The 27,918-nt window shown below is 36.6% G+C and overlaps 1 protein-coding gene across 2 annotated transcripts in view; it reads left to right on the top strand.

The window, feature by feature from the left end:
- PTAR1 (protein prenyltransferase alpha subunit repeat containing 1) overlaps positions 1 to 27,918 on the top strand; it is a 55,164-nt gene that overhangs the window by 9,436 nt on the left and 17,810 nt on the right. The window contains exons 2-6 of one of the 2 annotated variants that reach the window (XM_022573537.3): positions 657 to 826; positions 10,573 to 10,639; positions 19,523 to 19,627; positions 21,696 to 21,909; positions 26,825 to 27,129. In XM_022573537.3, coding sequence (XP_022429245.2) covers positions 657 to 826; positions 10,573 to 10,639; positions 19,523 to 19,627; positions 21,696 to 21,909; positions 26,825 to 27,129 — 861 coding nt within the window. The other variant, XM_089913288.1, reaches the window with a different exon arrangement.

The following is a 27,918-nucleotide window of genomic DNA, read 5'->3' as shown; positions in this document are numbered from 1 at the left end:
CAACTAAGAGCCCACACACCGCAATGAAGACCCAGAATAGCCAAAAAAAGGAAAAGAAAAAGACTAGGACTTTGCCCTTAAAAAAAACAAAGAGATTATACAAAGGGCTTTGTGCTGTACACTGTATTTGGCATTTTGCTTTTTTTGTTTTATGTATGTTAGCACCCTTTCCATACCAGCATATGCAGATTTACCTCATTATTTTTTTTTCAGCTCTATAACATGGATGAACCACATTTATTTTACGAGTCTTATATTGTTTGATACACATTCAGAGTATTTCCAGATTGTTGCACTGTTGCCATGAATATCCAATGAATTCATATATTTTGGCGCAGGATAATTTCTGAACAGTAGAATCACTGGGTCAAAGGGTATATGTACTTTAAAAATTGACAGACATTTTCAAATTTCTATTCAAAGATTAGACCAGTTTTCATTCCTGTAACAGCAAGTACAGCATACTAATTTTTCCATACTCTTGTCAGTATTATCAAACTTTTAAAAGATTATTATTTCTACCAATCCATTGGTGAGCTAAATATTTTTAAGAAAGGGAAATATGTACAGTTTTTTAAATATTCTGTAGGATATGAAAATTTTTGAAAAGGCTAGTATTCTTATCTTTAATTCTTTTTTATGTTTTACATATTAAGAGATGAAATTGGCCTGATCCCATGTCCTGAAGCTAGGTATAATCGGAGTCCCATAGTCCTGGTTGAAAACAAACTTGGCGTGGAGAGCTGGTGTGTCAAGTTCCTTTTACCGTATGTCCACAACAAACTCCTTTTGTACAGAACAAGAAAGCAATGGCTGAACAAAGATGGTAAGTATGGGGTCTATCCTCTTTCTTTGACTTTTAGAAGCAGCATGAAATATAGTGGGAAGAACCCTCTCTGATGTTGCCGTTCCTGGATTCTAGTTCTGGCTTTTTCATTCACTGCCTGGGCAGGCGTTTAACGTTTCTGTCAACTGAGGAGCTTGGACTCATCACTCGTTTTCTAATTTTGCATCCATGATGATTCTGTGGAAGGTGCCTCAAGCAGGGTGCCAGGCCCTCTACTGCAAACAGATTTTTTTTTTTTTAATGTATTGGGGTCATTTGTAAGATATTTGAAGAAAGCATCTCATGGCTAAAAACAGTTTGAAAATCTGTGAAGTGAACTGTAGTCCCTACAAGCTCTGATTCTCTGGTTTCTAATCCTTTAGTATGTTATGAGCAATAGAACTCATTTAGTAGCAGTCCAAATGAGATAACCAAGGTGTGATGGTGGTGGTTATACTGTGAACCAGGTCAGTGGTTTATGATGGTGCTGTTGTACTTTGACTCCCAAGTAAGCTCTGGCCCACTGTGTTCTGTTCCTATGCTGAAATGAGCAAAAGAAAACCATCCTATTTCTTCATTTTTTCTGCTTCTCCGAGGTAGTTCTTTGCTGCATCAGACAATCCCTATTCATTCCACCTGGTGTCTTTTCCTTGTTTTCCCCTTGTATGTGATGTTAAGCCTCCATGTACACAAATTCAGTTTACTTTTTAGGTAAACGTAGGATCTGAGTTCTCACTTTTTTGGAGAGTGCTCATCCAAGACCATATTCTTGACTGTTTCTGTAAAGCTCCTTCCCCTTCCCACATACAGCAGTACCTTCAAAAGTGCTCAGTATATCTGGTAGCTAATTTTGAATAAGAACTTTGTTTCTTAGAGAATTTTAATTATAAGTTCAGTAGCCATTACCGACGGCCTACTCCTACCTGAAGCTGTTCTAAGTACTGTGGGGGATAAAAAGATGAATAATATCTGTTTCCTTTACTCAGGAAGCTTACAGTTGAGTGAGAAACCATCTCTTCATGGAGAATAGTGTTGCCAAAGGGGACATGCCAATTTCCTTGTGTTCCTCTTGGCATTGTCCTTAATATACTGTCATAATAGGTTAATAGCACTTTTCCCTGTTTAGACCAGTAGGAAAGGTAATCTGATTTGAAGATTTAATGTGAAATAGTTTCTATTTTCTGTTTCACTCAGTTAGTCCACTGATATATATATTTCTTAATGATAAGGCTATGTCTAAGTTTATGGCATAACTTAAGTTTGTGGCAAAAACTTAAAGGCATAAGTTTAGGCATAAACTTAAAGTTAAGGGCATTTATCTGTTGTTAGCCCCTCTTTCATTCTCCATTCCATTACCCTATAGTAGTTTTCATCAACATTAAGGTACAAAGTAGCACCATGTGAATCCATCAAGTTACTTTTTTGCCTAACAGAGCTATATTGTGTATGTTCTGGCACACAGAAATGTATAATTGAGCCAATACGTAACTAACTCTGCAGGGGGAGACAAATGATGCTCTTGTAGAGAAGAAACAGTATGAATTTGAAAGTGTCAAAGGCTGTCATTTCAGATCATCAGCTTTTGCCCTTTCATGTATGCTAGCCCAACCTGCCTTCTTCCTGTAGTCTTCCAAGTTCTTCTCTCCATTTCCCTGTTTCTTGTCTTTCTGGGCAGTGCACTGTAGGCTTTGCTAAATCTCCTCATCATGTAGTTTTATCTTGATAGACCCAGGAGAACCCAGGCAGAAGATCAAATGGTTAAGCTCACTCACATGAATTGCTGACATCTAAGGTTTGAATTCTGATGCAACTGTTCGTGTATACAGAAGCAACTTGATTTTATCTTAACCTATATCTTCATGGAAGTAGTTTTCAATTTCACTTTTTGGGGGCAGCGACAGTATAGTTCAATGCAGTGTCATATATTACTCAGGTTGTATATTGTATTATTGGTAAAAATACGGAAGTGAGTTTCTGATGTGATAAAAAAAGATACCTGAAAATACAGACTGACTAACATAAGAGTGTTCTGCTAAACTTGTGAACTGAAGAACACAGTGGTGAATTTTGCTAAGGAAAGAAAGTTAAAAGTATTAGGAAAAAGCAGTCATTTCATGAAAATGCTATACTTTTTAAATTGTTTTTGTAGAAAATATACATATAAGAGCCAAGTGAAGAAAGCTAGCAGTTTGAGAACAATTTCAGAAATGCCAGTGTCTTTGTGATAGATCATGCTCAAATCCTCGGCATTCCCTTAAGAATGTATTCTGTAACTGCAGGTGACCTTTATTCTGGGCATATATATTTTTTCTTTTTAACCAAACTGAATTCATGCTCTCATTAGTGTGCTGAATTCCTTAGATGTTTGAAAATCATCTGTATTAGTCAGGGTTCTCCACAGCAACAACCAATAGAGATTTTATGTATATATATACATAAAACAAGATTCATTATGATGAATTGGCTCACATGATTATGGAGGCTGAGAAGTCCCACAATCTGCTTTCTGCAAGCTGGGGACCCAGAAAAGCCAGTGATTTAATTCAGTTTGAGTCTGAAGGATTGAGAAGCAGGGGAGCCAGTGGTTTAAATCCCAGTCTGGAAGCTGGAGAAGATAAGATGAGGTGTCCCAACTCAAGCAGACAGAGGAAGCAAAAAAGGAGTCAATTCTCCTGTTTTCCTCCTTTTGTTCTGTTCAGGTCCTCAACAGATTGATGTTCACCCACATTGGGGAGGGCAGTCTACTGAGTCTTCAGATTCAAATGTTAATCTCATCTGAAGACACCCTCACTAATACACTCAGAAATCATGTTTAGTAATGTTTAATCTGTGCACCCTGTAGACAGTCAAGTTTAACCGTAGTTTAACCAAAAGTAACCATCACAGCCTCCCTGTTTATTTACTTAGAGAGAAACTAATATTTTTTAAAAGTGTGCTGCAGTAATAGCCATATTTGGTTTGGGAGACGGGTGATACTGTAATTCTGATTTATGAAAAATCCATGGCAGAAACGAAAAGCAAGAGAGAAGTCCATAGCAGTGGAGTCCTGACTGAGTAGTGCTCTGTCCCGCACTCTATCTCCATGTCAGCGCTTCCATCTTTTTGTTGTTGTTCTTCCCTGTTTCTCACAATGCTTGCTCTCAGTCCATCACTGAGCTCTCTCTTATCTCTTCATTTCTTCTTTCTCATCTGGACAAATATTATTACCTCATAGTTGGTCTACTCCATTTTCGGCCTCTCTTCTGTAATCCATGTCCGTCATGCCACTAGTCAGTCGTTTCAAACACTTCTTAGAAACACAGTTTGAAAGATGCTTTTCTGAAATATGTATCCTCTTGTTTCATGATGCCTAGAGGGACAAGGTAGACTTATTATCCTTGGCATGGTATTCAAGGGCCTTCACGATCTGTCCGCAGGCTGTATTATCAGCTTTTTCCTCTACTTTTTTTTTTTTTTTTTTTTTTTTGCGGCATGCGGGCCTCTCACTGCTGTGGCCTCTCCCATGGCGGAGCACAGGCTCCGGACGCGCAGGCTCAGCGGCCGTGGCTCACGGGCACAGCCGCTCCGCGGCATGTGGGATCTTCCCGGACTGGGGCACGAACCCGTGTCCCCTGCATCGGCAGGCGGACTCTCAACCACTGCGCCACCAGGGAAGCCCTCCTCTACTTTTATATTCAGCATCAGAGGTTGTAGACTCTCAGCCACCAGGCTGAAGCCAGCCCACATGTTTATTTCGTTTTGGCTTGTATAATGTTTTAAAAATTGTTTTTAAAACAACTTTGTTGTTGGATAAACATTTCAAATCAGGATGAACTTCTAAAATTAGGATGGAAATATGGATTTCTGCCTTCACTTGAAAAATCAGAAGCCTTGGATGCATCCGTTTCTGTGCAGCAGCAATTGGCTGAGGATCATAGCCTCTGCTTTTCTTGACTAGGCAAGCTTATTCCAGTTGACTGCAACCTCCTCATGTCCTTCAGACACTGAGGCAGTGTCATTTGCTACTTACCAGGTTTGCTTTGCCTCTTTTTTGCCATTTATTTGAGCCCTGGAAGCATTTGAGTTTGCAGCTGTTTGATGTACATTCCAGCCACAACAAACACTGTTCCATTCTTGGACTTTGCTGTGTACTACTGCCTTAATTCCATGCCTTTGCTGAGGTCAGGCTCAGGTCTAATGTTGTCATTATTGTTGTGTTTGTCAACACACACACATGTGAAGCCTCTTGACTGCTCCAGGAAGCAACAGTTACTCCTTTGCACTCCTGTGGGAGTCCTTATTCATACTGCATGCATAGTAGAACTTACCAGACTTTACTGTAGTTGATTATTTAAACAGCATTTATCCCAGCTAGATTGTGGGTTTGTTAGAAAGAGGGGTTATAGCTTGTCTTTATTTACTCAGCACTTTTATGTGTTCAATAGATATTTGTCAAATAAGTAACAAGAGTTTGGTAAGCAAGAGCTTTTAGCTTAGTCTGGCTATTGATTCAGTGACTGTATTCTGTAATAAACAGGACCTTTCTGATATTTACCACTAGCCTCACCTCAAGCCTCTCTTGTTGTGGTAACCTGAATGTATTTTAGAGGAAGAGATTAATTAATCCAGGTTGACCTTGGATTTATTTTTAGATGCATGAAAACATATCTCTGTTAGAGACAGTTGTCAAACCCAGTGTCCAGTACCAGGTGACTGCTCACCTTGGGCCATTTCTAGAATGCATTGAAGCCAAGAAAGCATATTGGTCTCTCTCTGACTTTTCTGTAACATCCTTAAATGTTCTCTTTATTACAGCTGAAATTTAGGTACTTTTTTTTCCTGTGTATAATGTGCCCTGATTCATTTTCTCCTTGTGATGTGATGATGAGCTAGTCATATATTGGAGTGTGTGTAACAAAGGAATGGTTATTTGCTGGTATATGTTCTGGTGTTTGGAGAGACATCTGTTTAATTTCAAGAGACTGTAGGGATATCAATAGCTCACATCTTGGTAAAACTGCAAAGAAAAATGGTATATAGTTGATGAGATGGAGAGAGTGAAATAGTCAACTGTTGATTATACATGTTTATCTTTAGATCTTTGGTTCAACACTCACTTGAAGACAGCAAAGTAATTGTAGACAGTGTGCTAGGTTGGAAAGAGCATCTTCTTTGCAAGAAAAACAGAGCTGGATTTAGACTCAATTTATCAGCACACTGAAGTCATTTAGCAGTGATTTTAGGCAAATTACTTAACCTTTTCCTAGTTCCACACCAAAAGAAGAGAATTGTCACAGGTCTCAGAGGGTTGTTGTGAGGATCACATGAATTAGTGTATGTAAAGCACCCAGCACAGAGACTGACATGTCATTGACTCTCAAGAAACACTAGTTTCCTTTCTCTCATTTATCCAGAGCCAGTGAGGAATAAGAGCAGAAAAATATATATAATTCAGTAAGGATTCTTTAATTATGTCCAATATTTATAACCTAGTTACTTCTTCTTCATTGGCCCTTTTCCATTTCTGATATTCTACTTCACCCCCACCTCTTGGATCTGACTGGAATGCTTCTTAAAGGAGGTCCCATCTGAACTTAAGTCCTGAATCAGGAAGAGTTAGCAGTTTATCATAGAGGAAGGGGGAAGGGCATGTGACTGTATGTGTTACTAGGCATTACTGGTGGTTGGCCAAGGCTGTTGATAAGTTTTAAGTGTGTTTAGAGAACAGGGGGGGTTTGAGAAGGATCCCTCCACTCAGCAGTCGCTGCTCAGCCAGCTCAAGAGATTCTTTTCCTCCCTCTGGTGGCATCCAATCCCAGTATCATTTATAACTGGGCTAGGAGATACAGGCTTTGTAACAGGAGTTATCACTGCGTGCTTGCTGTGTGTCAGGTATTGTCCTAACAATTCACGGGTATGAATCATTTAATACACCCATGAGGTAGTACTATTATTAGCTCAGTTTTACGTATGAGGCGGACACTAAGGCACAGAAAGATTGATGTGCCTCGGAACTTCCCAGTCAGTAGTAGAGCTGGGCTCTGACCCAACAGCTGCTGTTGCCTTGCTAGGGGGAGACCCTCCAGTAAAAGAAGTGCTCTTCACACATCCACAAAGTGAAAAGTGGGGACTTCGGTGTTTTCTGTGTTAGTTTTTGCCTTGTGCTGCTATACACAAGTATCTTGTGGAGGATGAACTCCTCTTCATTTATGGGTGGGGAAGGAGAGTTGCATTAGAAGTACAAACAAGTAGCAACTATGATTGGTCAAATACACATTTTTTTAATGCAGAAAGGGAGAGTCCAAGAAACTAAATACCAGTTTATCTCATTATCTGGGAAGTGTAATGGATTTTGAAAAATTGTGGACTTAAAAAAAAAATTCCAGAGGCCTTCCCATCATGCACAAACATTTTCATACAGCCACTTAATAACCAAGTGGTTTTTTGTTATTGTTCATTACACAAGTTTAGAAATTTAGACAGCTTTGCAATAAGAACAACTGCCTCATTTTTTCTGACTTCTTTGATTAATTGATGTTGAGAATATTCATTTCTTGATAAGTAGTAATGGTGTTTAGTTGAACAAGTATTTATTTAGTCAAACTGTGTGTCAAACAGCTATGGAGAAATGGGATGAATCTCATTGCTTACAACACTAAGGTTGATGTTATGATCCCCATTTCATAGATAAGGAAACTGAAGTTCGAAGACATTAAGTTATGTAGGCAGTAAGTGGAGAAGTTGAGATTTGAACCCAGGCAGAATGGCTTTAAGGCCTGTGCTCTTACCACTTCTCTGTGATGTGGGCAGACTTGGAATTTCTTTTGGGCAGAGGCCATATTTTTTTCATCTTTGATGAATGAATGGCTAATTTGAAGGTGTATTAGAGAGGACCTGTATCCAAAAAATATACAGTCTCATCAAGAGGATAATATTTATATAAGTTCAGTAACAAAGTAAGATATACACAGAACATAGAGATGAAAGATTACTTTCAACCATGTAGGTCAGGAAGGCCTTTATAGAGAAAGATGCTTTTTTTTTTCTTTTAAATTCAGGGATAGGAGGACATTTCTGGCAGAGAGAATAGGAAGCAGGTAAACCTGAGTTATAGCCAGAGAAGAAAAAGTAGGCAGATGAGCAGTATGTTTAGGGAATGGGGGGTGCTTGGTTCAGGTGGAATGTAGCACATGAAGGGAAAGTAATGGAAAGCCAGGCTGACAAGGACATTGGAACCAGATTCTGTTTTCCAGGTACATTTCTCCAGCACCCTCAGCTTTAGTCACGCTCAGGGTACCCATAATCTGTTGAGAGCATACTGTGTGTGAAGTTCCCTGCCTCTTTACCTTTCCTCATACTTTTTTCCACAGTCTGTAGTGCCCTTTACTGTCTTACTCATTTATAGTCTTCCCTGGGTACTCCAGTAAGAATTAATTGCAGCTGCTTTGGTGGTCCCCAAAATGTGGTATATGTTTCTACTTCACAGTTATTTTAGTTTGCCTTATAATTGTTTACATATTCTCTCCAACTAAAGGTTAACCTTTTAGAAGGCAAGATCAGATCTTGCATTTCTCATAATATCCATTCTCTCAGTCCTGTGGGCCCAGTTTAATCTCTGCACATAGTCAGTACTTGGTATGTTTTGGAATTAAAGGAATAATGGTATAGAAAATTGTATGTAATTTCCCTGGTAAATGTTAAATTAGTGCCCAAAACTACTAAAAGTAAAAGATGGAAGAGGTTTATTAGATTGTTCTTTATAGACATATTGACATTATATAATATATACATTGATATTATATAGTATGTTTGTAATATAGACATTTCATGATGCTTGTAATGAGGACGATAAAGTTCAAAAATAAATGTGTGTTAATCCTACCTTTTGTTGCTCATTTATCAACTGTTATATTCAGTAGTAATGAAATCGTAGGCTCACAATAAATGTTAATCTCTTATTGAGATGGTTGAGAATTGAATAATTGATTTTCATGTTCACTAAAATATTTTAAGATGACTATAGGGATGCACTTATGTGTATTTACTCTTAGATTTTTAAAAGTTTATCTTTTACTTAAACAGAGAGTGTCCCAGTTATTTATTGTAGACAGACATTTCAACTGCAGTATAACTGAGTTATTAAAAGCAGTCAGACGCTGTCATTGCACATACTAATTGGGTGACTCTGGGCAAATTCCTTGAACTCTCTAGATGTCCATTTCCAAATATCTTGGATTATGATTGTGAGAATTCAATGAAATAATGTAAATAAAATAATGTGCCTGATACATAATAATGCCAAATAATTATAACAGTTTTTATTATTTTATTTACTTAGCATTTAATATGAGCTTGGTAGAGGTTACTGTAATTTAGTTTTATGCCCTAGGCTGATCATCTTAATCCTAAAATTCTTTTTTTCAGTTTTAATAAAATGAAGACGATATATCTAAATATTACTGACTTTGTTTTATTAAATATAGGCTTATGGAGCTTATTCAAGACCATGATAGATACATAGCTAATGAATATGAATAGACTATACAATGAAAATAGAAAATAGTAAACAAAATCAAAAAATGTTTGTATTAATAATTGTAATTAAAGATGTAAATTAAAACAGAAACAAAGTACAATTTTTTTATCTGCCACATTCATTTTCAAAAATATACTTACATAGGTCAAAGTTACAGGGACATAAGTACACTCACGTTACTCTTGGCGATGTAAATAGATACAGTCCATTTGGAGAACAATTTGGAAGTGCTTAGTGGGAGCCATACTGATATTTGTATTGTTTGACATAGTAGTTCTACTCCTGGAAAAATATCCAAAGAAAATAATCTATGAGACAAAAAGTATGCTTAAAAATGTTTGTAGTAGTATTATCCATAAGAGTAAAAACAAAACAGGAAACAGCCTAAAGAAGAAGATAAATGATAATATATTAAACTGAAGGATTGTTATGCAGTTGTTAAAAATGCATACTGTAGGGCTTCCCTGGTGGTGCAGTGGTTGAGAGTCCACCTGCCGATGCAGGGGACGCGGGTTCTTGCCCCGGTCTGGGAGGATCCCACATGCCGCTGAGCGGCTGGGCCTGTGAGCCATGGCCGCTGGGCCTGCGCATCCGGAGCCTGTGCTCCGCAACGGGAGAGGCCACAGCAGTGAGAGGCCCGCGTACCGCAAAAAAAAAAAAAAAACGCATACTGTAGCAATATAGGAGAATGCATATGTAATAATGTTGAGTGAAAAACATAGAACAAAATTGTGCATTTATCATTGCTATAACTGTAAAAATGTGTGTAAGAAATAATCTTTGCAGGGGAATGTAAATGAATTGTTAACTAAGTTGGATTATATGTGATTTTCTTTTTGAAACTTTGCACGTAGTCAATTCTTGAAATATTTGTGAAATTAAATGAATAGTGGTAGAGAAATTGTGTTTTTTTTGTGCCAAGAACTACTAAAAGAATGAATAGGTTAGTTTGATTATTCTTTATAGACGTATTGTAAAGTGGTTTCAGTGTCAACTTTTAAAAAGTTATACTTATCATAAGTAGAAGAAAATCTTCATGTCTTTGTATCTGAGGATAATCTTTGTGTCTCTGACAGCTTAGAACAAAGTTATCATTAAAATTACTATGACATGAGATATAAGTATAATGTGATATATATATATATAAAATGAAGAGGACCTTAAAAAAAAGAGAAGCCACACCTTCAAGGGTAGGACTGTTTGTTTTTAATATGACTTCTCTTTATTTTAGAATTGATAGATGTCACATGCACCCTGCTACTTCTAAACCCAGACTTTACCACTGCGTGGAACGTGAGGTACGTCATTCTTATCAGTGATAAAATGAAATTGCCCAAATTTCTGAAGACATATAAGCCGCATGAATTGTTAGCTTTTTGAAAAGTGAAATATAAATCACATATTCATGGCATCTTAAACTTATTTCTTCTTTATAATATCTCCATGACAATTCTAATATACACTTTGCCCCTTTTTGCATGTTTATGTTTGTTCTCCCTAAAATTCTTGCCTGAAATATAAATTTTCATGTTGAATTACAGTATACCATTTGATACATGCTTTTATCTTCCTTTTTTAGGGGGGTAGAAGGAATCAGCATAATTGGTTGTATTGTAAAGTGTTGGTTAGTATATTTGAGAAGCACTGCAGTGCAGTAGAAAGTGTAAAAGTGAGCATTCAGGGTCACAAACTGTTAGTTTAGTCACCTTGTGACCTCTGTGGGCAAATCATTTGAAGTCTCTGGCACTCAGTATTTTGGAGAAGGACCACATCTTATTAGTATCTTAAGTTCTTTAATTCTGATTGTTGTCGCTTTAAACACAGAATACTTTATAGAAATATTAAAATTCAGGCCAGGTTCATTTCTTAAAATTTTCATTTAAACAGTATGTATGGTTTTTAAAAATTGGTGGTTCTTTATACTAACACAAATTTTCCTGGAGGAAAGCAGGATACAAATTGTAGATAAATAAAAGTGAAGTCCTGTTGAACATTGTGAATTCATTTAAAATTTCCTATAGGAAAGAGCCATAAATTATAGCTCTTTATCTTTAAAGATGACTTAAACAATACTTCAATTTTCTGTGAATTTTAATTCCACGTTAGTGTTTTATAATACCCACTGAATTTTAAATTTGTAGCTAGTTTTATTAAATTTAGGTAACCTCTATTATTTTTTTTAAATTGTCTTTTGACTGATAATGATCAGATATTTAGAGTAAAGAGTGAGAAAGGATAGAATGAGATAGAAGGCTTTAAAAATTTACAAATTTTAGAATTCTGATTTTCTTTCATGGAAAGCTCCACAGTGGTTAGGGAGTAGACTAATGTTTATGAGTGGCTACTCTATTCCAGGGACCGTACTACAACTTTATATGTTATCTCATTTAACCCAAATAATACTTGACAACATTTGTTCATTCATTCATCAAATATTTATTGATTAACTGTATACTCTATGCTAGGTCCTAGGCACTGGGAATAGAACCATGAGCAAAACAAACAAAAATCTCTGTCCTTGTGGAACTTTTATTCTAGTAGAGGAAGAAAAGCAATAAGGACATTAATAAGTGAAATATATGGTAGATCAAGTGTTGCTTAATCCTATGGAGAAAAAGTGGGAAAGGAAGGTAGGGAAGACCAGTAAGAGAATGGAAGGAATGGATGGTATTGCAGTTTTAATAGGCTACATTTGAGCAAAGACTGCCATGAAGCCAGGGATCAATCTCTGTCAGTTTTGGGCTAAGAACATTCCACGTAGAGAAAACAGCAAGTGGAAAAGCCCTCAGTCATGACTGAAGTGTTCCTGGTTATTCTGGAACAGCAAGGAAGCCAGGGTAGCTGGAGTAGCATGAATGAGGGAGAGAGTAACAGGAGATGAGGCCAGAGAGTGATGGGCCAGATCTCACCGGGCTTTGTAGATCTTCATAAGCTGCTGTCAATAAGACAGCAATAAGAAATTTTGACTTTTACTTGGGGTGAGATAGAAAGTCATTGAAGGTTTTCAAGGTTAGGAGGGACAATATCTTATGTTTTAAAACTCTGGTTCCTGTGTGGAAAGTGGACTGTAGGAGTGCAGGGAGTGGTTAGGAAGTTAAGAAGTGGTTGCGGTAGTTTAGGTGAGTGATGATGGTGACTGAGGTAGATAAAGCTCAGCACTAGAAGTGGTGTGAAGCAGGTAAGATTCTCACTGTATTTTATAAACTATGTAAGCTTTGACTGTATTTAATAAACTGATTTTAAAGACACAGATGATAAATTGGATGTGAGAGAATGAAGAAGGTCAAGATTGACTCTGGTTTTTGGCCTGAGCAACTGAAAGGTTGGAGTTGCTATTTACTGAAATGGGGATGTCTGGAAGAGGAGCAGATTTAAGTGCGTGAGGGGGCAGGTGCTGGTTGGAAGTCAAGAGGTCAGTTTGGGACATGTTAGGTTTGTGTCCAAGCAGTTGTGTATGAATCTAAAGTTCAGGCGAGAGTTCTAGGCCAGATATAATTTGGGAATCACTGGAAAATGTATGGTATTTAAAGCCATGAGATTGTTTGAGATATCCAAAGTAGTGGGTATAGATATTAGAAGAGAACCAGTCCAAAGACTAAGCACTGGGACACTACAGGTTTCTAGAGCTGCACAGTTCAGCATAGTAGCCACTAGCCACAAGTGGCTATTGAGCCCTTGAGATATGACTAGTCTCCATTGAGATGTGCTGTAAGTGTAAACTACACATCAGATTTTGAAGACTGAGTACCCCCAAAAGTAAAATATCTTTCTTATTAGTAATTTTTATATTGATTACATGTTGAAATTATATTTTGGGTATATTAATTAAATACAATATATTACTTTGTACTTGTTTTTAATGTAGCTGTTAGAAAATTTTTAATTACATATATGGCTCACATGTATGACTCACATTATATTTCTATTGGACAGCACTGTTCTAGAGTTTGCGAGATGAGGAAGAATCAACAAAGGAGACTTTTAGGAAGGTACTATAAACTTAAAACTGAGCGCTTTCTTAAGGGTAGAGACCATGTCTTTTTTTTTTTCCTTGTTTCCCTAGCCTCTAACACTTTAGTGCCTGGTATACAATAGATACTCAGTTTGCAGACTGGGCACTGAAAATTATTAAATTCAGTGAAAAAGAAATGAGTGTAATAGAGAAGTGGGAGTACCATTTTTATTTATGTTCACAGATTCCTCATCATTACAGAGGAATTTAAAATCCTCCCACAAAAAAAGATTCTTACTAGCATAATGTATATACACAAACACATATAATTCATTGTATATTCTATATGGCAGTTTAGTGGTGAAGAGAGAACCTAGTTCTTAAGATATATGAATCTTAGTCCTGTTTCATCAATTAACTAGCAGTTGCCTTGGACAAGACCTTTAACTTCTCAGGAGTTTTAGTTTCCATAGCTGTGAAATAAAAGATCTGAATTAGGGCTTCCCTGGTGGCGCAGTGGTTGAGAGTCCGCCTGCTGATGCAGGGGACGCGGGTTCGTGCCCTGGTCCGGGAAGATTCCACATGCCGCGGAGCGGCTGGGCCCGTGAGCCATAGCCACTGAGCCTGCGCGTCCGGAGCCTGTGCTCCGCAACGGGAGAGGCCACAACAGTGAGAGGCCCGCGTACCGCCAAAAAAAAAAAAAAAAATCTGAATTAAGTGATTTTTTTTTTAATGATTCTGTTGAAACTGTGTTTTGATTGTGTGTGGTTTGGTCTTATGAAGGGAAATTGCTCCATAAATCTGACTTCAGTGATGTTGATAGTTAATCTTGCAGCTATTCTAGTAAGATGATTTAGTAAGTTTTGTGCTAGATGAGTAGAAAGGAAATCTTGATTTTTAAGAAACCCATTGTAGATATGTGTTCTAGTAAATTTTAATTTGTATTGGTAAGATTGACATGTAAAGACAGAGTCATGAGTCCATTTTGAGCAAAAAACAAACAACTTTGGAAATAAACTGATCTAATGCTGTAAGTTCTCACAAATCAAATACTCAGCATTTTATGTTTAATTGTTGGTACATTTCTTCTGCAGTAACTTTGGGAATCGTTGAATGATCTTTGGCTGTATTTTATAAACTGCTAAAAGATGTTGTAACGTATCAGTAGTTCACTTTATAGGTGTCGCAGTCTTAGGAAGAAAAACAAGGGCAAGAATAAGTTTTTGAGCTGATCTGTGATTATAGTATGTGATGCATATAGTTTAAAAACCCAGCTGATTCTAGAAAAAAAATGACTGGTACTTTTTTTTTTTTTTTGCTTTGAATTTGCTTTGAAAATTGGTGAATTAATTGATGAAAGAGGTTGACTTCATAATAATGTCCTATTTTTCCCTCAGTCTGTGAACATAGAGTAAGCAAAACATCTTTGAGCAGCTAGAAGAGCTGACACCAAGCTCCAATGATTCATATTCTTTACTCAAAGTAAAGATTGATTTAAATTTAATTGGTAACTTTACTTTGTGCAGATTTGATGTTTGGTTCAGACACTTTGAGCTTGGAGACCTTGAGCAGGTTACTGAATCTCTCCCAGCTTTTGTTTCCTCATCTGTAAAACTGAGGTAACATTGGGTTGTACCATATAAAATTGTTCTTTTTGTAAATCGGAAATGATTAAATCCAAACTTTCAGATCCTGGTTTCTAACACCATTCTCTAATAAAAGGAGCTGGGCTTTTTGGAGAAATGCTCGATTCTAGGACCAAGCCGGGAAATACACCAAATGAGCCTGGAACATCTTTGAGAGACAGAAAGTAAGGAAGTACTTCCATTGGCCAAAGCTGGAACAGTTTGAACAATAAAATAACATAGTATTGGATTATACCCCAAAGTAGAAAATGGATATCCATAAGTCCATACTGATAAAAGAAATGCTCAAATAAACAAATAAGAGATAATAGACAACTCTCCCATACAGAAAAATTCCAAATAATTTATCTAGGTAACTCCCCTCAAAGAGATGGAGCATATATCTTCACTCCTTAAAGTGTAACCTTTTCCCAAAAAGTACAGTGGAGGAATCTAGCTTATACTGCCTAAGCCAGGTATTCAAGGTCAACATAAACAGTGACAAGTCATGCTGATATTATGTACCCATGATATATGATGAAAATGGCACTTTACCTCTGTGGTCCCCTCAAAAACCATAACCCTAGTCTAACCATGAGAAAAATATCATACAAAATACCCAATAAGTACTCTCACAACTGTCAAGGCCATCAAAAACAAGGTATATCTAAGGGACCAAGAGGAGCCTACAGAGATATAACAACCAAATATAATGTGATACCCTGGTGGGACCCTGATATACAAAAAGGACGTTTGGTAAAAACGAAGTGATTCTGAATAAAGTATGGACTTCCAATACTAATCTATCAATGCTTCATCAGTTGTGACAAATGTACTGTAATAATATAAGATGTTAATAATAAGAGAAACTGGGTACAGGCCATACAGAAATTCTCTGTACTATTCTTAAGAACTTTTCTGTAAATTTAAAACAATTCTAAAATAAAAGGTTTATTTTAAAAAAACAACAAAACATTGAATATTGGCAGTTTCATATTATTTAACATAATACAGGATCTTTGTGAGAATTGAAGTAGAAAATATATGTAATTCACTTAACACACTGCCTGATTCAGGAGAAGTGTTCAATAAATGGTAGTTTTTATGAGGATGACTTTTATTATTATCATTATTGTTATTTCACACAAAATAACTGAAGATTAAGGGGTGAAAAAACGGTGGCATATGTTTATTCAGTATTTACTGTATGCCAAGTACTGAGGCTAACCAGTTGAGATTTAGCCATGGACATGATACACATGGCCCCTGGTCTCCTACAAATTTTGGATAGAGTGACAGCAGAGAGAAGCCATAGTTTGAGATGGTAGAGAAGACATAAAAACTTTATAAAATAAGATAAACTTTGCAGAAATATAAAAGCACAGGAACTCATATAGAGCAAGAAAACACACTACTTAACCTTAGTAGTAGTACTAAGTACTATGTAGTAGTAGCCTGGAGGCTCCTGTGGGTGTGTTTTAACCAACACTAGCTGATTTTCATAGTGATGAACTACAGTCTTCAAGGGAAAGTAATGAGGTTTTTCATATACTGTTTAATTAGTAAGTGAAATGTGTAGCAAAAATTTTAAAGGAGTAACTTTTATTGTTTGAAAAATCTGCTATGTGAGAAACCTCATTCCTTTTTATCATTCTACTTTTTATTATTTCTTAAAACTTCTTTAGTCTCCTCCCTTCACCCACATTTAAAAAAAAGTCAGCCCTCACATAATTTAATCCCATAACAAGGTTGCATGTGTAGCATAGCACTGTTTCTTACCACCCTGCTCTCTATCCCAAATGACACAGCTGCCTTGTCCTTTCCTAATTAGTTTTTTCCATATTTATTTGATGACCCTCACTTAATGCCTTCTTCATCTGTTAGCAATGGACCACCTAAGGCTTTTAGGATGAATATAGAAGCCCAGCTTATTCAGTATGCCAGAAAATAAAGTCACCTCAAATTTAAGACAATACTCCATTTCCTCAATAACAGTCCAAAAAAAAAGAGATTTTTTTAGGCTAATAGCAATTTGTAAACTTACATGAAATAAGCAAATTTCTTCTTAGGATATTTAATTTTTCAATTTAGTTACACACCTTTAAAATAACATGTTACCTGAAATATTTTAATTTATAAATTCTTCATTTTGCTCTCACATTTCATTAGATAGTTCAAACTTCTCACATGGCTTATTGACATCAGTGACTTTTTGTCATCACAAGAACTATTTTTTGAGTTATCTAGCACAGTTTTCCAGAACACATCATGTTTACTTACATTTTAGTTGTTTCAGATACAGCACTTTCCAAATCCATGTGTGACTGGAAGTTTTATCTCAGACGAGATTCCTACTTGAATATATTAAAGCAGGTGGTTTTTTGTTGGATCTCTAGGTTATATGATAGCCACAACTTAACCAGTTACCATATTTCTTTTTCAAGTGATCTTTTGAAAACTTGCTTTATAATGATCCAACGCCTGCAATGTTCAGTCCTTTCCTAGGAATGTTTATTAAATTGATAGTAAAATTTTGCTACCTTTTTTAATGATTCTATCAGATGATCTTTTTAAGCATCCATATATACCATTGATTGAGGTTGTTTCAGACTAAGATATCTTCACAAATATGACTTTGTTGTTCAAAATAAAGAGATTAAGAGATGGCCCTTATTTAAGAAACTTTGTCAAGATTCAGTTGTAAGGCCTCTTTTCTGAAGAAAATTTTAATTCCCCTTATATATAGACGTATATGGGAATATAGGTAGGCAGTTTTAAATAAGGAGAGGTTTTAAATTTAGTAAATGAAAATTTGGCTTAATACAATAAGTTCTCTACAGTAGTGGTTTTTAAACTCTAGTGTGCCCTGGAGGGCTTGTTAAAACACATGGTTTTGCCCCACTGGAGTTTTTGATTCAGTGGGTCTGGGGTGAGACTTAAGAATCTATATTTCTCACAAGTTCCAAATGATGATGATGTTGCAGTTAGGGACCCTACTCTGAGAAACAAGTGCTCTACAAAGTAGTTTAAATTACATAGAGCAATATTTTGCCTTCTTTTACACTACAGGTATCCTGACTTATTGTATGAACAAAACGTTACTGATTTCAGAAGAGAAGGGATCTAGAACTGCAGAAATAACTGGCTGTTGCATTAAAATATTCCTTTAATGACATAGATTTCCTGCACATTGAAAGAAAATAGTCAATAAATCATTTTTTAAAGCAGTCATAAACCTTGGTATCACTTCAGATTATTTTACAGAGTGAAGTTACTGGTCTGAAATAAAATTGATTGTAAAATGCAAGTATTTATTATCACTATATAGTATTTTCATTAAAAAGGAATTTATTTTCCTTATCAAATAAAATTTTAGAAATAGTACATTGCTGTTGGAAAGAAAATGTATTGTGGTATTTAGGAACTAAATCCATCTAAGTAGTTAAGACATATGAGCTGGGCTCTGGTTTTGTTGAGATTAACATCTCTAAAGTAAGTGAATGATCAGCCCTACCACAGGAAAGACATTTTAAAGTTAATAAAAACTAGCAAGTGACCTAATTTTATTATAAAACAGTAGATAAATTGAAAAATAGGAGTGTAATCAGTAATATCAGAGCTTATTATTAAAAACTTACCTGAGAAATTCAGTCTAAACTTAAATTAGAGTAACCTGAGAAATAGGTGGAACTCTTGCGTGACATAGTTTATAATTGCACTGAAGCTTTGAACAGTTTTAAAACAACAACAAAAAGCTCATATTCCTTTTACTTCTGTTTATATTTCAAAAAGGAATGGTCTAGTGTATCAAGAGCCATCCAAGTATTTCACCTGGTAATATGTCTTTTGGAAACTTATCCTAAGTAGTAGTACAAACAAAAGTTATAAGCACAAAGATTTTTGTTTCAGAATTCTTTTAGAATAGCAAAAACTTGGAAGCAACCTAAAATGTCTAATTACAGGGGGAAAGGTCATTAAATTACAGGATAGCTACTGAATGAAAACTATTTGACCATTTAAAATGTTCATTTTAAAGATTGTATAGAACTGTGGGGTAATTCTTAAGATATAAGAGCAGAATATAAAATTATATTTTAAAATACATATGCATATGAGGAAAGGTAGAAGGGAAAATCCAAAAATAATAATAATAATTTTGTTAGGGTAGTTATTGAATGAACGATTTTTTTCCTACATCTCAGTCCAATGTGTTGCTGTATGTGTGTTTTTTGGTAACAAACTAGACCATATCAAGTCCTACTTAGGAAGCTACAATTCTTGACTTGTACTGGATTTGCCCTACAGATACTGAAGTCAGGCCTCGTAAGTTTTGGAAATGATACAAGCCAGAAAATCCCTTTGCCTTCTACCAAATAGATAACTAAAGTTCCACTGTTGATTTAAGAGCTTCTGTTTCTGTTTTTTAATTTGTTATTTCAAGATTATGAGAATACATTCTTGATTACTGTGTGACATTTATGAGAGTTTTATGTTTTCTTTTTTTATTCTTGGAAATTTGCTTCACAATGAGGTTATATTAATAGTCATGCAGTATGTTTCTGTAGAAAGGCAAAGTAATGGTTCTTTTTATTTTTCTTTTACAGAAAAGAGCTGATCCTCTCTGGCACTTTAAATCCAATTAAGGACTTACATCTGGGAAAACTGGCCTTAACTAAGTTTCCAAAGAGTCCAGAAACATGGATTCACAGGTTTGGTTAATTTACACCATAGGATTCTTACTTAGAATTTAGAATGGCTGGAGAAAAAAAAAACAAACATAGAATGTGAAGCAGGTCACACAGTGATTCAGAGTATGAATTCTAAAGTCAAATTATATCTACATTTAAGTCTAGATGCCATCACTTTATGTGATCTTCAGAAATTGTTTAACCTCTTCAAGCTTTGGTTTTATCATTTGTAAAATGGGAATAATAATTATACCTGTCTCAGAGTAAATGGTTGAGTTTACATCAGATAATGCATGTAAACACTACCATAGTGCCTGGCATATATGAAATACTCAGTAAATTTTAGCTATTATTATTAACTATCTGAAGCAATCATGGAAATTGCATTTAGATATTCAACTGTAATGAGCAACTTGAGTTTTATTAAACTTGGATTTAATTCATTCAGGTGTGTTCCTGGTAAAGATGGTGGTGGTGATGGTTATGGTTATTAAAATTAACCAAGTAAGGGCAACTGAGGTGAATGGTGTGTGGGCTGAACTAGAGTTGCTAAGACCATAAATGCAAAGAATATTTTTAGGTTAAAGGCCTGAAGCAGATATCCAAAGCGCATGTAAGAACTCTTTTCAAAATCCTGGCTATCTGGAAGCATCCTACTCTTGGATCCCATGTAACTACTCTCTTTTGACTAAAATGAGATGGTGTAGGCTTACTGGTTGGGGTCAGTGAGGAGAATCTCTGAAGAAATCTGTTCTTAAGCCCCTTATAACTTTTCTTACATCCTGAGTATTTTTAGGATCTTAAAGTCAGTTTAAGGTTTCTTAACTGTAATCTTGCCTTTGGCTAGCCTTGCAGAGCAGCTACTTCCAAATGATATAGTTAGCTGTATTTTCTTCCTACTAGAAATAGGGATAGCAGACTACAGAGAGATATATGATTGTGTGCATAGAGGTTAGGAAAGGGGTGGTGGCAGGGGAAGGGAGTTATTAAATATGCAGCCATCATTTATTGGCTTATTATTTTATAAAGCAAGTTTTGGTTGTTAAAAATAACTTCTATTATTTGAAAATGACAAAATGAGTTTTCTTACTCAATTTTCTGTACACTGGGTTGGAAATTTTTAATCTAAAAAGAATGCTTTCTTATGAGAAAATATTTGTAAAACCTGAAGACATTAAGTGGTTAGAGACACTTTTTTAGTGCTTTTCATTTAAATGTATGCTAGTGAAAATCTTAAATAGACAAAGGGAAAATCTGTGGATAAAGACATTTTAAAACCTCCTTGGTGGTTTAACTAATCATATTGTATTTGTTTCCTTCCAGATTCTGTGCTATAATATAGAAATTTTGCTTCATGAAAGCTTAATACAGCTTCTTGTTTGCAAACAAACAAATACACGTAGGACGAGGCATGCACATATAATGAAAAGTGAACCGGGACTTCCCTGGTATCCCAGTGGTTAAGACTTCTCCTTCCAGTGCAGGGGGTGCAGGTTCAATCCCTGGTCAGGGAACTAAGATCCCACATGCCTCACCGGCCAAAAAAACAAAACTTAAAACAGAAGCAATATTGTAACAAATCCAATAAAGACTTCAAAAATGGTCCACATCAAAAAAAAAATCTTAAAAAATAAATAAAAGTGAACTATGCTCCTCTTGATTATTTACCAGCCATTAATTAATATCACCCCCTCCCACACACACAGTACCACCACACACACACACACACACACACACACACACACACATACGTTGCCTTTACATTTCCTGGCCAAATGAAGTTTTGAAGTTGTCATTTTGGAACTGATGACATTCTCTTTTTGACAAATGTTAACATTTCGGAACGCTTTTTGTTTAATCTTTGTCCTTTATTCCCTGCCACCACCCATATCCGTGCTGCTCAAATTAATTATGTCTTTAAAAACAAAAACAACAAAACAACCCCCCCCCCAAAAAAAAGTTTGAAAACTGGGCATTGTTTTGCATTGTCTATGAATGGAAATTAAATTGAGAATAAAGAAAACTATGGTTGTTTTCCTCTGTGGTTTATTTTCTTTCCTCATTTCTTTCCCACATGTTACCTTAACAGGCGATGGGTGCTACAACAGCTAATTCAGGAAACCTCCTTGCCTTCCTTTGTGACCAAAGGAAACTTGGGAATAAGTCCTGCAGAAGGGACACAGCAACTAATACGAGAAGAGATGGAGGTCTGTGGTGAAGCAGCAGGGAGATACCCAAGCAACTATAATGCCTGGTCCCATCGCATCTGGGTTTTACAGCACCTGGCCAAGCTAGATGTCAAGGTAGGGCTGTTATTCTATGTCCCTAGGCATACTTCCTGCCTGCCATTTAAATCTTCTGGTAGTATATAGTAGTTCCTTCTCAGAGGAGCTTTAAAAGAAAGAAGTAGAGGAACTAATGACCCAGTAGGCCGGAGAGGATTGTAAGAACTGATACCTCCCGAGAAACCCTGGTAATTTTTTTTTAAAAGTTTGCATTCCTCACCAGCACGGTTTTGACACTCTTAAGGCTAGTCCATTGGTAGAACAAAGCAGGTTTAAGCAGTAAGGAAGACAGCATAACTCATTTTGCCCTGAAACAGGAAGAGATTATTAAACCTTATGGAACTGAAATTGTTCTTTCTTGGTAGTCTTTTGTTTTGTGACTTAAAGTGCTAAATCAGCTGGCTGCCTTTTCACAATCTCCTCTGCTGGGGAGGGAACAGAGGATCTCACCCAGGTGTTCCCAAACTTGGCTGAATCTGTAAATTACCTGAGAATTCCTGTGTCCCACCCCAGGCCTACTGAACTGAAATGAAGGTAGGATTTAGAGATCAGTATTTTTCACAGGCTCGGGGTTATTTGGATGCAGAGCCAAGTTGAGAACTGTCACAGCCTAATCCTTTTAGTTTAGAAATGAGGAGATGGAAGTTTCCATAGAATTTTAATGGCTTGGACTTAGCCACGGTTGTATCATTTATTATTCATCAGAATGAGAGCCAGGTATCCTTGTGCTCCTTCTTACATACTACAGCTTCTCTATTTTTTCTTCACTTCTTGTGGTATCAGTGCCTTAAGAATCTAAGGTACTCTTCTAAAAGCTTCCCAGGCTTGAGACAATTTAAAGGGGTCAGAATGTCTCATGTGGTGCTTTCAGATTAATAGCGAAGCATTCTCTAATTTTTACTCACCACCCCCTTCCTACGTCTCCCTTCAGGTCCCCTCTCCCCTCTCCCCTCTCTGTGTCCTAGCCAGAGATTCCTCCAGGATAATTAGGAGAGCCTTCACTTCTGAGGGATTTTAAGCCAACAGTTCTGGAAGAGAAGCCCTTCCCTCCAGTTTACATGGCTTTGCATTTCAGGAGGGGAGGCTACCTAATGGAGTGGAAAGAGAAAAGACAGAATCACATTAACCTGAGTTCAGATTCTGGCCCTATTAGCTGTGTGTGTAAAGTAAGGCTTTAATGTTTTCATCTGTAAGATAGGGGCTCTACTGCCTGCCTCAGTGGATTACTGAGAATTACTTGGGGTAATGTGTATAAAGTACTGGGCACCTAATAGAGGCTCACTAAATTTTAGTTCCTTTCTCTGCTCCCCATAGATAGAAAACTTAGATGAAACTTGCCCACCAATTTGCTAGGTCAACTCAGTGCAATTCATTCATGAAAAAGTAGTGAAACCCTATCAGTCCCAGACACTGTTGTATACACTGGGTGAGGCATAAAGACAAAAAGCTTGCTCTCAACAAATTGAAAAATCTAGTTGAAGAGACACATACCGACAGTTACATAGCAGTGTGACACTTGCAGGAACTGAGGGAATCTCCGGGTACAGTGGGATCACAGAAATGGCTCCTCATCTAGACTGGGCTCATTGGAAACAGCTGCCAGAGGGAGGGATGCTACACTGTGGGGGTGTCTGGAGGAATGAATTCAAGTTATCTGGTGGGTTGTGAGGGATATGGAGTGCTTTAAAACCAGTCATCTCCACTCCACAACTTGGTATCCTGTGGGAGGTGGAAAGAGGTAAGGGGAGGGTTGAGGATAAAGGAAGGCAGAGTCCAGGTAAGCTGAGAGGTCTTTGGAAACTTTCCTGCCTTTATGTGAACCTTTTAAAGTGGCATTTCCATAAATCAGAAACATGAGGCCAAGGTGAAATTCTTGGTTCCTTGAGACCATCCATTGTTGAAGATGACAACGCGTTAGTAATGTGTTGACTTATCTGCCCTGGTCCACTGCTAGCCTCACATGTTGTCAGTCTGCCCTCCTCTGCCCTTGGGGGGACTTGGCACTCTTCCTGTCACCACTGCCACTGTCTCTCACTCTCAGTGAAGTGCACTGAATTTACAAAATCCCCTTTCTGTCCTTGTAAGCCATTGGGCCCAGCTAGGAGATCATGTACTATGCTTTGCCTGTTAGAGGAAGTAATCACAAAAGTACCAGTTGTCTAGAGCAGCTTAAAAATACATATGAACTGAGTGGCATTTTTTACTTAGAAAACTGAATATGATTTTTTAAAGTGCTCATATTCAGCATTGATAAGGGTATAAAAACAAGCATTGTAGAAATTGGTATAATCTTACCAAAGGGCAACATGGCAGCATTTACCAGATGTTACCCCCCAAAATGTGTGTTATCTCTAATCTAGCAGTTCTGCTTCTAGGAATTCATCCTAAAGAAAAACTGGGAGGTGCATTATGATATAGTGATTAAAGGCTACACTCAGTGGTCATACAGACGTAATTTGAATCTTGACTCTCCCACCAATTTGCTTTGTGGCCTTAAGAACGTTGCGTAGCCTCTCTAACCTTCAGTTTTCTCATCTGTAAATTGGGGATGATGATAATTCCTACCTCATCGAGGGACGTAAATTAAGTGGGAGAATCTACGTAACGTGGCTATCACAAGTGCTCATACTAATTGATCAATAAACACTGGCTGTTATATTAAATATGGGAGTTTGGTATATAAAAATACCGTTTATGATAGTGAAAGACTGGAAACAGCCTAATCCTCTAGTAACAAGGGATTGGTTACATTACAGTCCATCACAAAGTAGAATATTTTATTGCTACCAGAAATTATATTCTAGAAGATTATTTAAAGAAAAATGTTCATTATAGGTTAAGGATATAAAACTAAATAAGAGATGGGCCTACTACAATTTTTTTTTATGTTATTAGCGTTGAATGCTATTTAACGTGTTTAGAACAGTACCTGGCGTATTGTAAGTGCTCAACAGATATTTATACACACAAACACAGTGCTGTTACAGATATATTTTCTTATATTTTCTATAAGCATGCATTTTCTAGTCAGAAAAAAAAGGTTAGAGAATAAAGAATGTTTACCAGTGCTAGGGAGTAGAATTATGAGAGGTTTTAATTTTCTATTTTTTGTTCCCTGTAATGTTTGTGTGTTTCAGTGGACATATACTGAAGTAAAATTTTAAAATAGTCTAATTTGAGGGTGGGGTGGAAGGAAACAGTCACAGTTGAACAGAGTTCATTACTACTAGCCAATTGAAAGCTGATACCGTGTGTCACCTGAAAAAGCACATAGGGTCATTTCTCCAAAAAAGATATACAAATGACCAAGAAAGACATGAAAAGATGTTCAGCAGCATTAACCACTGGGGAGATGCCAATCAAACCACAGTGAGATACCATTTCACACAACTAGGATGACTAAAATAAAAAAGACAATAACAAGTGTTGACAAGGATGTAGAGAAATTGGAACCCTTATACATTGGTGGTAGGAATGTGAAACAGTGCAGCCACTGGGGAAAAGTTTGGCATTTCCTCAAAAAATTAAACATAGAAACACCATGTATGACCCTACAATTCCACTGCTAGGTATATATCCAAAAATATCGAAAGCATATGTTCATACCAAAGCGTGTATGAGAATGTTCATAGCAGCATTACTCATAAAAGCCAAAAAAAAAAGTAATACCCCAAATGTCCAGTATCTGAGGAATAGAAAAACAAAATATGGTATATCCATACAGTGGTCTGTTATTCAGCCATAAAAAAGGAATGAAGTTCTGATAAATACTATAACATGGTGAACCTTGAAAACAATATGCTGATTGAAAGTAGTATTCCATTTATATGACATATTCAGAATAAGCAAAGCAGATTAGTGGGTGCCAGAGGATAGGGGGAATGGGGAATTAGAGGACTCCTAATAGGAATAGGGGTTGTTTTGGAGATGATGAAAATGTTTTGAAATTATAATCATCAGAGATAGGCAAATGAAAACCACCTCACTCCTCTCAGAGTGGCTGTCATCAAAAAGTTTATCATCAAAAATAACAAATGTCGGCAAGGATGTAGGAAAAAGGGAACCCTAGTACACTGTTGGTGGGGATGTACATTGGTGCAGACACTATGGAAAACAGTATGGAGGTTCCTCAAGGAACTAAAAATAGAGCTACCATATGATCCAGCAATCCCACTCTTATTTTTTCATAAATGCTGCTTTTCTTTTTATCATTCCATTTGAAATTCTTTAGTTTGCAGATTTAAAGAATTCACTGCTGAATTTTGTCTTACCTACTTAAAAAAGCCATTTATCATTGATGTTAAGTAAGCTTGAGACAGATAGTGAAAGTCATGAGCACTTGAAAATTCCTGTTATTCTTGCATCATGTTTTTGTAGTAAACCCTTAGAATTAAGTAGTGAACAAAACAGACATGGTCTCTGCCCTGATGACACTTACAGTGAAGAAGAAATAACTACATTGAGTCTATTGAACAAAAATAAGTTAGGTATAATACAGATTCATTAAATGCAAAAGGAAGTTTCCATCAAAGTGATCTCTGAATTTATATTTTTCCTTCAATATAAGCATTACTTGAAAATGAACACCCAAATGTCTATCATTATTTTAGAATCTGTCTTTTCTATGTGTGTGCCAGTCAGAATGTGATCAAAGTCTAGGGAAAGCTCTGTAAATTCTGTGGCAGTAAAAAAAAAAAAAAAAAAAAAAAAAAATCACTTTATAAAAGAAAGGGAAAATTAGAATTTACTGAGCTTCCACTAAGTGCAAGCTTCCACTAAATGACAACACTGTGTTGGGCATTATATACAAAATATTGGTAGGAATGGTGTTGTCAAAACAAGAAATGAGTCGGAAGAGAAATCCAAAGCATTAATGGAGAAAGTAAAACCTTTGGCAATTCCTCATTTCACTTCCCTTTTTTCTTCCTACAAGATTCTTCTTGATGAACTATCTTCTACTAAACACTGGGCGTCCATGCATGTTTCAGACCACAGTGGATTTCACTACCGCCAGTTTTTATTAAAGTCTTTGGTTAGCCAAACTGTGACAGATGGTTCTGTATTGGAGCAAAATACGTTGAGAAGTGAGCCAGCTATAGTTCTTCCAAAAGATGAAGAAGCAGTGGCTTCAGCAGAGGAATCAAGGATAAATCTTCCCCATCTTCTAGAAGAAGAAGTTGAATTCAGCACTGATCTTATTGATTCCTACCCAGGACATGAAACCCTTTGGTGTCATAGGTAAGAGAAAGGAAGATCTATTTCCTGCATAAAACTTTGTGTGTCCTTATGAGAGCTACAGAAGGTCTTACATCTGACTCGTGCCTACTTGGGTAAATATGGTAATCTGATTGTGGAACTTTGCCTGAGTGCTTCAGAGGAGTTTGTGTTACCATATACTCCACCTCATGGTCATGATCAATATGAAGTTCCTCATGCAGATCTTTGCCAACGGCTCAAGATGGTGGCGTTCATCCTTGACTGTGCCACAGAATAAGGTGTGTTACTTTCAAACTAAAGAAAGTTTCTGGACTCCCTCCTTGGAGATCCTGATACTTAGCATATCTGGGATGGAGTGCTGCCATCTGTTTTTTAAAATATAAAGAAAAAACCCTGACAGGTAAATTTGATGCACAGTCAGGGCTGAGACCATTGATTAGACCCTGAGAATAGTTAGACATTTTTATTGTTCTGCCCAACCGTGATGGCCTGCAGATTAATTTACCTTAAGTATAATCTCTTGACACTTTTTGCTTTTTTAAAGTAATATGTACTTTGGGAGTGAATCAGGATTATTAGGAAGGAGTGAAAGAGGGTTAGCAACCTCATAACTTGAGTTTTAAGAACCTTTGACTGTACTTTTCATGTTGAAATGAAATCCAGGTATGGGAACCCCCGATTGATTTATTTTGGATTATCATTTAGTTGGAGGCATCTCTGGCATTATATCTACAGATTTTACTTCAAGTTACAGGATTCTGTTTGTAGACAAAAGAGTTGCCTGTGTTAGGCGGGAGGTAGGCATTTTAA

The sequence above is a fragment of the Delphinapterus leucas genome, chromosome 6 (genome assembly GCF_059928025.1).
Source record: "Delphinapterus leucas isolate spDelLeu-1000000601 "Yukka" chromosome 6, BTC_Dleu_Yukka2, whole genome shotgun sequence".
Classification (NCBI taxonomy): Eukaryota; Metazoa; Chordata; class Mammalia; order Artiodactyla; family Monodontidae; genus Delphinapterus; species Delphinapterus leucas.
This window is presented reverse-complemented; position numbering and strand designations above follow the sequence as displayed.